The sequence below is a fragment of the Echiichthys vipera genome (genome assembly GCF_963691815.1).
Source record: "Echiichthys vipera genome assembly, chromosome: 3".
In the NCBI taxonomy this organism is placed as follows: domain Eukaryota; kingdom Metazoa; phylum Chordata; class Actinopteri; order Perciformes; family Trachinidae; genus Echiichthys; species Echiichthys vipera.
The window spans coordinates 6,728,948-6,741,271 of NC_139828.1; the positions used below are offsets into that span (position 1 = coordinate 6,728,948).

The 12,324-nt window shown below is 43.5% G+C and overlaps 1 protein-coding gene across 1 annotated transcript; it reads right to left on the reverse strand.

Moving 5' to 3' along the window:
- Positions 1-523: 523 nt before the first annotated feature.
- On the reverse strand, positions 524-10,429 carry ankmy1 (ankyrin repeat and MYND domain containing 1; the record flags this gene model as incomplete). Its single annotated transcript, XM_083940797.1, has 20 exons — positions 524-960; positions 1,206-1,360; positions 2,129-2,201; positions 2,334-2,484; positions 2,879-2,980; positions 4,054-4,176; positions 4,270-4,377; positions 4,632-4,739; positions 4,827-4,967; positions 5,062-5,233; positions 5,340-5,524; positions 5,606-6,197; positions 6,433-6,506; positions 6,633-6,794; positions 7,113-7,329; positions 7,422-7,660; positions 7,743-7,787; positions 8,456-8,650; positions 8,732-8,878; positions 10,202-10,429. The coding sequence occupies 20 exons, from the start codon at positions 10,427-10,429 to the stop codon at positions 524-526; spliced, it is 3,654 nt and encodes a 1,217-aa protein (XP_083796923.1).
- Positions 10,430-12,324: the final 1,895 nt, after the last annotated feature.

Below are 12,324 nucleotides of genomic sequence, written 5' to 3' on the forward strand. Positions count from 1 at the left end.
TTAAAAAAGTTATGTTAAGTTAATTTAAATATTAATACAAATGTGAGACGCTAATTTCTTCTTCTCTCCCCATTAATCATCTCACAACGTCTCATATTTCCCCCGTGTCCCTTTGGACGGACTCATCTCCAGGTATATGTGACAGTTTATAAAGTGGTTAAAACTCGCTACACCTCGATCAGCTGCAACAGAAAGATGCTGCTTGCAGATTGTTGTATCAGTATTAATCTAATAATGTTATTTAATAATATATCAGTCAGTTCTCTGCAGAACAAGTCCTTTTAGAGACCAGAGGATATTATAAAAATGAGTTAGTCAGAAGGTTTCTATATAAAATAAACATTATTATTACGACACCATAGCAGATTGGAAACCAACATATAACTATGAGAAATGATTATGGCACAAAATATTCAACCAAATCTAAAGTTAGAGAGAGGAATGATGCGTAACAGACGTGCATTGCAACGTAAGGTAAATAAAGCTGTACTTCAGATGTAATTGTGGGAAATGTTCGTATCCGTCAGTTGCAGCTGTAGTTTTCCTTCAGGTTGACTTGGCTCTCCAGCACCTTCTCTGCCATGCTCAGGGGCTCGGGGGCTCTGTGGGGTTTTAACTTGACACTCAAGGGCCTGGGGACTGTTTTGGGTTTCAGCGTGGCAGTCAGGGGCCCGGGGACTGTTTTGGGTTTCAGCGTGGCAGTCAGGGGCCCGGGGACTGTTTTGGGTTTCAGCGTGGCAGTCAGGGGCCCGGGGACTGTTTTGGGTTTCAGCGTGGCAGTCAGGGGCCCGGGGACTGTTTTGGGTTTCAGCGTGGCAGTCAGGGGCCCGGGGACTGTTTTGGGTTTCAGCGTGGCAGTCAGGGGCCCGGGGACTGTTTTGGGTTTCAGCGTGGCAGTCAGGGGCCCGGAGCCTCTTGGGGATTTTAACACAACACTCTTCTGGATGCCATCAGCAGAGGCTGGAGTGAAAGAGACAGACAGACAAAGTATTTACAGGTTCTGTTCTGTATTTCCAAGATATTGTGCGTCATCCTGACTTCGTCCTACAGATATCACAGATTCAAAACACTATGACAAAGTTACACGTTGTCATTTTATTAAAAGCTTATTCAGTGGTGTTTCTGGTTTGAGCTTCGGTAGGGTTTGGGGGCTGGTGTTGTTTGATTTGCTGGGTTGTTACTGTTGGAGGCGCCCTGATTCCCACCTGACGGCCGGGTACACTCTTCCTTGTGTCTTTCATCCCAGGCTTTCAATTTGCAGGTCCGGGAGCAGTAGGAGACCTTGTGGCAGCGGTTACACGCGGTCAGCTTCACGGACACAGAGCGACCGCAGTGATAGCAGAAGCTGAACGCTGGTTTCCTGAGGAAAGATTCACACACAGTTGAAAACAGGCTCTCTATGCTTCTAATGTCTTAGGTCGCACTCACAATGTCTGTCCGTACCGTGCCCAAACAGGTTTTACGGGTAAAGTCTAGTACGTTTGACCAGTGTGAGTGCAACCGCATTGCGCCTAGCTGCGGCACGCTTGCCGGCCAAGGGCCGTTTGGGAGAGGTGGGCTTTGGTAAAGCACGTCTGCACATGTACAAGCACGAGCGTGTGCACGTGTACGAGCGCGAGGCCTACGGCGGTTCTGACGTCATTTTATGCGCGCCTGTTGGGACGTAGAAAAAAGAAGGAGGGACCATGCGCGGACATTTAAAACAATGGCGGTGAAAGGTTCACGTTGGTGTGATGCGGAGGTGGAGTGTTTACTGCAGTCGATGAAAATATTCAAAAACAGTCGACAAGACGCACAAAAACTCCGAGGTCTATGGAAAAATTTGTAAACAAAGCGACGCATCGCGATGACGTCATCAATGCGTGTAACGTGTTACGGCGTGATGACGTATATGCAGCAAGAAGCATTCACCGAGGCCCAGGTAGTGTGAGTACAAACGGGCCTGGGCCGCGGGGGGAGAGGGAGGGGGGGGGGAGTACCCTAAAGTCCGGGGCGCGGTACGGATGGACAGTGTGAGTGCGCCCTTAGAATGAAGTTCGATTCTAAGTTGGACAAAGTAGAAGCTCAAATTACAGGGAAGAGAAAAATCAAAGGGACAATATGAACATGACTGTGTGTGAATATGTACCTGTGTTTCTCTGTTAAGGGTGATGGACTTTCACAGCTGGACAGGGGCACGTTTGAGGAAATGGCACCTGCCCCTGTGTACCCAAAGTACACACACACACACACACGCACACGCACACAGACACACACTATGAGTTACAGCCATACTCACACATATAATAGTTACATTTCTTTGCCTTTAAAAAACACAAATACAATGTACTGACCATTGAGCGTAAGCTGTTGTTCTCTCTCTCTCCGGCCAGCGGTCTGTCTCAGCAGATCTCCCATCATGCTCAGGAGTTGGCGCCGTGCTTTGAATGTTTCCCTCTCCCGCATGTTCAGAGCGTGGAAGGGAGTGTTGGCAATGCGCACGTCCTGGATAGTATCATATAACATACAGGCGGTAATTCAGATGAAATAATGCAGCAAAGAAGTAATGAAAACAAACTACTCAAAGGGTTTTCTCTGTGTATGAGTGCAAGAACAGATTAGTTCATCTTTGTTTAAAATTTCTCAGAGACAACTCCTCTAAGTCTCACACTGTTTGCATAGATGAGGGGGAAATATTAAAAAACCTGTCCATATAATTCAGTCTAGAACAACTCTACTACTAACTGTGACGATAAAAGAACCACAAAGTTCAATCTACAACTTTTCCGACACATTCTCTGCAAAAGCAAATCCTTATAATGTTTAAAAGAAATATGATCTATTGCAAGATTTTAGTGTTCGACTGAATTCATCTACATCCTGTACAGTGGTGTGTTACCTGGTTGAAGGAGTAGTGTGCGTAGTCGACTGCAGTTCCAACAACATCGCCCACCTCAACTGGCATCAAGATGTCGGCACCAGCTTTAGCCAACATGTCCAACTACATCAAAGACACAGACGCACATTTTTAAATCACTCAACGCGGGAATTGTTTTCCCACCAAGATCCAAGTACAAATAACTAAATTGTTTGCCTTTGTGGAAACTAATATTGAGGGATACCGTTCCAAATGGTTTTGAGTTAAATTAAATGTCACTTATTTGAATTCGCTACGATCACAGTTAAATGTATTGTTTTTTGGATGTAACGTGAAAAAAATGACTTTGGATGTGGGTGTTTAACATTCCATTTCAAAAACAAGATCGCAGAGGGAGCAACGCCTAAACAATGTAAACACTGCGGCCACTTCATTGATTTGATTTCAAATGCTGATAAAACAAAGTTTATGCTATTCACAAGAGCCAAGAATATTGATTATAGCACACTTGGGACTTGACATGTTCCTCAGGTCAATACTGAACGCAAAAAGACTGACGTAGGATCTTACCATTCATACAAGCAAGCATGAATCACGGCTAAAGTCTAGTTCGTTTGACCCGTGTGAGGGTTCGCAGTGGTCTGATTGTGGAGTGTTTACTGCAGATTATCTCATCTCATCTCATCTTCAACCTCTTATCCGGGGTCGGGTTGCGGGGGCAGCAGCTTTAGCAGGGGACCCCAAACTTCCACATTAACCAGCTCTAACTGATTATGTCAGATGAAAATATTCAAAAAGCAGTTGGACGACAAAAAAAAAAAAACCTCAGAGGTGTGATGACATTTATATGCAAGAAGCAATCGAACCGAGGCCCGGAAGAGGGAGGGGGGACGATCACGTTAAAGCACAGCATGGATCATCTGGGCCAAGTGTGAGTGCGCCCTTAGATTCTGTGTTTCGGATTCATAGAATAAGTAAATATGTAATGTCAGCATCACTGAAAATCAGGTTCCACCGCCCTGTTTAATAAAGTGACTGTATGTGATGAAAACCTGCGGGAGCTTATTTTTTTGTTATGTCTAAAAGAGTTCAGTGAAATTAAATTGCTCTCTATTGTATGTCTTTAGGATGGATACCAATCATCTGTTTCATCTAAATATATGTCAGTGTGTGTGTGTGTGTGTTTGTGTGTGTACCAGCTTAGCTCTGTTGCCACCTAAGTGGTAGTTGATGTTGGCGAGAGCACAGAGGGCGCTGCCCACCCTGCTGCCCAGAGGGATGTTAGGATCTGCTCCGCCCTTCAACAGCTCCTCCACTGCCTTGGAGAGGAAAAGTAACAGGTTCAGGACAAAGTGAGGTTTTGTAGGCATGTACAGTATATGTGTCTATGTGTGAGTCTGTGTGCGGTGTACCAGGTCATTCCCATTTGCTATAGCCAGGGAGAGAGGTGAGTGTCCACTCCAGAGGAGGTCTGTGCTGGCTCTGTGGGAGAGCAGAAGGGCTACCACTTTGCTGGCATTCTGCAAAAACAAGCAAACACAGAGATCCTTTAAATGGAACATAATATTATTGTGAGCAAAACTTCTGATATTTGTGTTTTTTCTTCAATAAATATCCTTCAGTTGTTCACCTTTTGAAGTGGCAACAGTTCCCTCTTAACCAAGTTAATCCTTTTTATCATTTAATCATTTATCATGTTTGAAATGTCAATAGCATCATGTTTAATCAGTGATGAACAAAGGTGTGAGCATGTGCATGTGCACTATGTACGGACTTGGTGATCACTGTCTCTCTGACAGGCCACGTGCAGGGCTGTTCGGCCGCCTTCTTTCAGATCTGGGTTCTCGTTGGTGCTCAGTGGTTCCCGGGCCTTCATGAAGATCTATAAAAGAAAAATATCAGATCAACTACTCAACACAGTAACAATAACTTCTAAGGATTTAGGCTGAAAGGACAAAAATACACTCACCTTATCCGGTTCATAGATCTCGTTCTGGTCACACGCCTGTGCGTCTGGGTCAGCGAGAGCATGGAGCAGCAACTCTGTGATTCTAGGACCTGCTGGACCTGGCAGTGCTGCAGCTACATGCAGGGGATACAGACCTTTCCTCTGCAAAAGGGATCAGAGGATGAGGGGAGTTTTATGGTTTATGGAAATGATGGATGAAGGATGTTTCCATAATCAAAATGTAATAATTTTCTACCTCAGGTGGAAGGGGAATGTCAGTGTGAGCTCCACACAGCAACAGTCTCCTGACGGCCTCAGTGTCAGCCGCCATAATGGCTAAAAAGAGGACAGGCATGGGGACCCTGGATGTGTTGGGGTCAGCTCCCCGCTCCAGTAACAGCTTCAGGGTGCTCAAACGCATGCGGTGCCTGGTTGGACAGGCACACAACACATAACATTTACAGACAAACAAAATCAGTGTAATGACAACAGAAGAGCACAGGGACAGAGAGGACAGAGGGAAACGGAACTGACTCAGTTTTCATGGCAGCCATTTTGCGCACGGTCTCCTGTGTGTCCGAGGGCTGAGGGATCCCTGTGCGACTCAACGCCTCTGCAGAGCGCTGCATCGCCTCCTCTGTGACCGTGATTTTATAGCTGCTGACGGAGCAGGCAGAGTCAAAGGTTGGTTGTTGGGTCAGTTCTTTGTCTTTGCCCTGCTGCAGACAGAGAGTTGAAAAGACAACAGTGAGTTCAATCCATTAAAATCGATTATAGGACGGGATCTCTGTGCTTTATACCTGAACTCTTCCTGCTGCCTTAGCTCGACGTTCCTTCCACGGCACGCTGCCCAATGCAATGTGACCATCCAGCACCTGAATGAAGCGCTCCACACCGGCCACATCCTCACTTCCTCTCTCTTCCCTCTCCTTTATATCCTCTTCAGGATTATTCCTTATTCTCTTCGCCCCATCGTCGTCATCCTCCTCCCTCACCTCCGCATTCTCTGTTCTCAACTCTGTGTCTCTCCTCTCACCAAGCTCACCGTCTTCTTCTCTCTTCTCCCCTTTTACCTCGCTTTTTCCATTTTGCCACATCTGATCACATCTGCTCTCTATCTCTCTTTCATCCCCTTTGCGCTCACTGTCATCCTCCCTGCCGCTCTGTTCTCTCTCCATAACCCTTCCCTTCCTCTCCGTCACCTTGCGGTATCTTTCCTCTCTTTCTCCCTCTTTCTCTTTCCTCTCCTCCTCCTGTAGGCGTTCAGTGTCTGCAGGGGTCTCAGGTTCATTCAGGGCAGGCCAGCGCTCAGTCACGAGCTCATTGTTATGAGAGGCTTCACTGCTGTGATGTACGATGTGCTCTGTCACTTCGTCAGCCGTCCTAAAAATACTAAAACAAACAGGGGACGTAAATTAATACATGAGCATGTTTTAGAGACATAACTGGTCAGACGGTGGTAACACTGCAGGGAGTGACAAATGTATATATAAAACATTTTCAAGACCATTATCAGTGAAATCATCAACCCTTCCCCTGATAACTATGTGAGACAGGTGATATCTGCTACACTCCTACTGCTCAGGGAGTGTGGTTGGTGTTAGTGGTCGGAGGTCTGTTGTTAAACCTGGGTGTGTCAGTAGTGAAGTCCACTTGGCTGATCTGGAGACTGCTCCCACAGGCAGATGGAGACCTCGACACCTAAAGACACATTACAGTGCAAGTTGTTTCATTTCAATTGTACAGAACACAGTTTCATACAAGTGACCGACAGATCTAGAAGTTATGAGGAAACATAAAGAAAAAGTTCATAAGGGAGAATCTTACTTGAACTTTGGCGGGTGTCTCAGCCAAAGTGGTGTACAATGACTGAAAAGGGTAGTAGAGGACATGGCACACGGCGAGCGCAGACATGCCTTCACAATTCAACTTGTCAACATCTGCACCCATGTCCAACAACAGCTGGATCACATCATTATGGCAGTTTACCTGACGGGTACAAGAAACAAAAGGACACAGCCAGAAAGACAAACATGAGACCAAAATCAACAAAGAAACAGTTGAATACTTATATACTTATTAACTCTTGAATATATTACAACTACAGCTACTATTTTTGGCCTTTTTACCTTTATTTAGATGGATAGGAAAGGGGGGGAGGGAGAGAGAGAGACAGACATAGAGAGAGAAAGGGAGAGAGAGAGACATAGAGAGAGAGACATAGAGAGAGAGACAGAGAGAGAGAGAGAGAGAGAATGGCCGCTGTATGAATCAACAAATTGTTCAAATAAATGAATAAAATGTTACTGTGGCAGTGATCAGTGCAGTGTGTCCCTGTGAATCTGCTACATCAGGGTGGACCAAACCGGTCTGGAGGATTTGTGACACGGCCTGCAGTTCCCCTCGGGAGGCGTGCTGGATCAACAACTCTGAACTGACTTCCAAAGGCCCTTTAGGACCGAAAGTGTCCCTGTTCAGAGAGAGAACAGCTGCCACATCCCAGCCCACATTTTCAGCCTGTAGTCTGAGACACAAATACATGTTTCTTTTACTCAATACTGATGCAAGAAATATGAATTTTGACACTCAAACACTACATTTTCATGTACGCCCGACCTGTGTTTGTGTATGTGAGCCTGCATACGGGCCTGTAAGGGCAGGGCGGAGAGTGGGTCTCGCTCATAGCCTTTGTGTGGATAAGCGTCTGGCTCCCACAGCTCGCCATAGAAGTGTTGATCCAGCTCTCTTCTTCGGCCAGGAGGCAACGGCAAGTGGTCACCATCTGTGGAGTAGCTCTCCATGCCGGGGGGAAGGATAAAATGATCATCTGACAGCAGATCGCTCTGTGTGTCCACCTGAGGAGGATGGGGAGTTAATTGATCTGTTTTGAGTGAAGTCACCAAGCTCATATAGTTATTCATCGTAGCAGCACTTCACCTCAGAGTCTGTCCTGGATCCTGTACATGGAGCAACAGTGGGAAGCTGTAAGGAGAAGAGAGGAGCAGAGTGGTCAATTAAGGGCACACTCACACTGTCCATCCGTTCCGTGCCCTGTGCTTTAGGGTACTTGTCACTCCCTCTCCCCCCCACGCCGTAACACGTCACACGCATTGACTGACGTCATCGCGATGCGTCACTTTGTTTACAAATCTTTCCATAGACCTTTGAGTTTTTGTGCGTCTTGTCGACTGTTTTTGAATCTTTTCATCGACCAAATCTGCAGTAAACACTCCACCTCCACATCACACCAACGTGAACCTTTCACCGCCATTGTTTGAAATGTCCGCGCATGGTCCCTCCTTCTTTTTTCTATGTCAGGCGCACATAAAATGACGTCAGAACCGGCGTAGGGCTTTTCTTATCACTCATTCTTTAGATATAGATTCATTCGGAGTCGTGTGATGTCTGTTTTTGGGCTTTTTGTTTGATTGCATCAGTTATAATTCTGTCACTTTTTGAGTTGTATTCTGTGTAATTTGATGTAAAGTTTAATGTTTGAGTATTGTGTTTAATGTGATTGTGTAAATTGTATTGTCACAACACAAAATTGCAGGACCCCTTGAAGAATAGCTTCTAGCTATGCGGAAGGTAAAGGGGATCCTAACAAACAAACAAACAAACCTGTGGGTGAGACCGTGGTCAGCACGTACCTGAGTCAGGGAATCTGTGATGGTAGCTGGGTCCATGTAGGCAGCATATTCAGGAAAGTTTTTCAGGCTAAAGCCCTCTTTCAAAGACGTACAGAGCCTTAGCAGGCGCTCCCGGAGCCACAGGCCAACATCCTCACGCCCATCTGGATAACTCACCACACCTGGACCAAACCTCTGGTCAGCATGGTACAAACCCTGCAAGGTGGAGAGAGGTTCATTGATATTTGCTGATATTTATAAACTTTAAAAAAAATGCCTGTGATCCATCTGGTTTACCTGAAAAGTGGCTCCGTCAGGGAACAGTTGTTGTCCGTATCCTTCCTTTCTGTTGAGGTAGAACTTGCCAGTGAACGTATGGCCTGTGGGCCAGCTGTACAGTCCATCCCCATGCCTGTAGTCTTTGTAGAAAAAGCCCTCGTAGAACTGGACAAAGGAGCAGACAGGGAAATCAAACAGTGACTTGGTTATGGAGAAACTGACAGGAGACAGTAAAGAAATGTCATTATGTTTCATGCAAGAGGTTTCTGACATTCCCACACACAACAAAATATGCAGGCTAGTTACCCGTACAGAACAACCTCACCATTGCACTACTTTTGCAAAGCTAGCTAAATTCATAAAAGGAACTGAGCTAACATTAGCTAGCCTACTTAAATTGATTTTGCCTGATTCTCTCTCGTGTAAATGCATGGATGGATCACTGTATGTGCCTACCGGGCCCAGGCCCAGGGGCCCTGACTTATGAAATGTTGCTGAAAAAAACACAAAATGATCACAAAGAGATGCTAAATGACCACAAGTTTAAACAAAAATACCCCAAAGAGAGAGAAAAATGACTACAGGGATGCAAAAACCACCACATAGAGATGCTAAATTACTGAAAACAGACACAAAGGAGAGCAAAATGACAACAAAGACATGCAAAATGATTAAAAATAGAGGTAAAATGAGCAGAGAGTGAAACAAAATGACGGCAAAGAAATGTAAAATGTCTAAAAATAGATGCAAAACAACCAAAGACTTACAAAACAATTAAAAAGTGACTAAAATGAATAGAAAGAGATCCAAAATGACTACAAAACAACTAAAAAGTGACTAAAATGACCAGGATGAGATCCAAAACGACTGCAAAACCACTAAAAAGTGACTAAAATGACCAGGATGAGATCCAAAACGACTACAAAACAACTAAAAAGTGACTAAAATGACCAGGATGAGATCCAAAACGACTACAAAACAACTAAAAAGTGACTAAAATGACCAGGATGAGATCCAAAACGACTACAAAACAACTAAAAAGTGACTAAAATGACCAGGATGAGATCCAAAACGACTACAAAACAACAAGAAAGTGACTAAAATGACCAGGATGAGATCCAAAACGACTACCAAACAACTAAAAAGTGACTAAAATGACCAGAAAGAGATCCAAAACGACTACAAAACAACTAAAAAGTGACTAAAATGACCGGAAAGAGATCCAAAACGACTACAAAACAACTAAAAAGTGACTAAAATGACCAGGATGAGATCCAAAACGACTACAAAACAACAAGAAAGTGACTAAAATGACCAGGATGAGATTCAAAACGACTACAAAACAACTAAAAAGTGACTAAAATGACCAAAACGACTAAAAGTAGGCTCTTGAATGTGGGTGTCCTGTTCCTAGTGGGGGGCCTCTTGCATGTCTGTGCCCAGGGGCCCTTTGTCTGATGATCCGTCCATGTGTAGATGTCACATTACCTCTCCATTCCTCCAGGTGTACCTCCCTTTGCCGTGTTTGAACCCGTTCACAAATTCTCCCTCATATCTGGACCCGTCGGGCCACTCCTGAACACCGAGCCCTCGTCGTCTCTCTTCCCCGCTTTGAGCTCCTCCGTGGCGGTTGCTTCGTCTCCCTGCCCCCGGCCCCGGCTCCGCACCTTCTCGCCCCGGGGCTGCCGCAACAACACCTTCGCAAGTCGACGGCATTTATTATTTTATTTTTTTACGTGTTCTTTCCGAAGATAATTCACCTGAATGCATTTTTTTCTTTAGTTTAGAGTTACAGGAACGAGCCGGAGTAAACTTTAGCTGTTTTTAGTCAGATTTGAGTTTGGCCTTTCCTGTAAGCAGCGGTTGCCATGACAACAGCAGAGGTGGAGCAGGGGGCTCACGCATGCGCAGACAGAAGGTTAAAGGTAAACAAACATTGCATTTTTAGTCTCATTAAAACTATATTTTAACTCTATTACTAAAGCTTAAAGTCTTTTTTATCCACCAATAAAGACAACAATTAAAGCACCATAGGCTACAAATAACACCACTCTGTTTCATCCCTTAAATTTAAACAATTTTCTCAAATTAGTTAAGAATAATAATTCATAAAAGATGCAATTGCTTTAAAAAAGTAAGGATCAATATCATTTCCTGACAGAGACCTCTGCTCTCTCTGTTTTTTTGTATATATTATTATTGTTATAGTATATTTTGCATATTTTGTTGTATATATTATTATTGTTTATAGCACACTGTGCACTGTATATATACACTATGTATATATTGGAATCTATTTATGTTATGTACAAAGTGTTTATTTGCTGACCCACTACTGCTGTTACAGAATAATTTCCCAGTCTAGGATCATTAAAGTCATTCTATTCTATTCTATTCTAAATTGAACAATTTTCTCAAATTAGTTAAGAATAATAATTCATAAAAGATGCAAGTGCTTTAAAAAAGTAAGGATCAATATCATTTCTATATTAGGAATTCATTCATTAACAGATTTGTAGACTATTAAATAAGTGTAATGCCTTTTTATTTGTGTTTTTGGGTGAAATACATACAACTTTCTTCCAATCACCCTTGTTTGGTGACCTTTTATTTAGTAATTTAGTAATTTAAAGAGTTTTGCCCCCAGGAAATAAAGGGTTTAGAGGTTTGTGTGTCCCCTTACAGACTGAAGAGAGAGATTATTAAATATAGATAGTTGTGACATATAAAAGTAGGTCATTGTCAGAGAACAGGGTTATCCTTGTCAAGTCTAAGTGGTCCTCTATACAGCGTCAATGAAGCGGGACCACCGTGTGTGTGTGTGTGTGTGTGTGTCACCTGACACCTGTAACCGACACTGCACAAGTTGGTTTCAGTGCAGTACAGTTACAGTATGCTGCAGTAATTTGGAGGTGGAGATCTTTATAACATCATTAGAGCTGTGTTAGGAACTCATTATATTAGATATTTAATTATTACTATCATTAATAATCAGGCTCACAGTCCAAAAATCTATAACTATACTGTTGTTTTGATGCAGCATGTCAAAGAATAAGATGTCGTACCCTGACAGTCGCTGTTATATTTATATACAATACACAACAAATGCTGAATTAATCCTGCATTCACAATAAAATAATAAAATAATAACTGGTTTATTACTTCAAGTGTACACACTAATGAATTTGATGTGATTCTGATTTAAAGGTCGCTGTAAAAGAGCCCTCTCCTCAGGTTTAATCCCATCTGATGAGCTCTGAGATGCTCTCCTTCCCTCAAACACGATGCCCTCACACGAATCATGTTTGGGTTTCGAAGAATCAGGAAATCCGATCATGTTTTGTGTCCATCCTTGTCGCTCCACCATCAATTTAACCAAAACATTAATCCGTTTTGGTTTTGCTACTGCTTCTACTTTCCTAATTTCCTAAACTATCCACATATGAACACCTTCTATAGTTACTTTAACACATCTCTGCTTTAAATCTGGGACTGCACCATTAAAAACAGGGTTAGTTGTGATTAAATTATTAAGAATGTGAGTTCAAAGCCACCTTCGTGCATTTTATTCAACTTCCACCAACCAGATAAAAATGTTCACTCATCTTTCT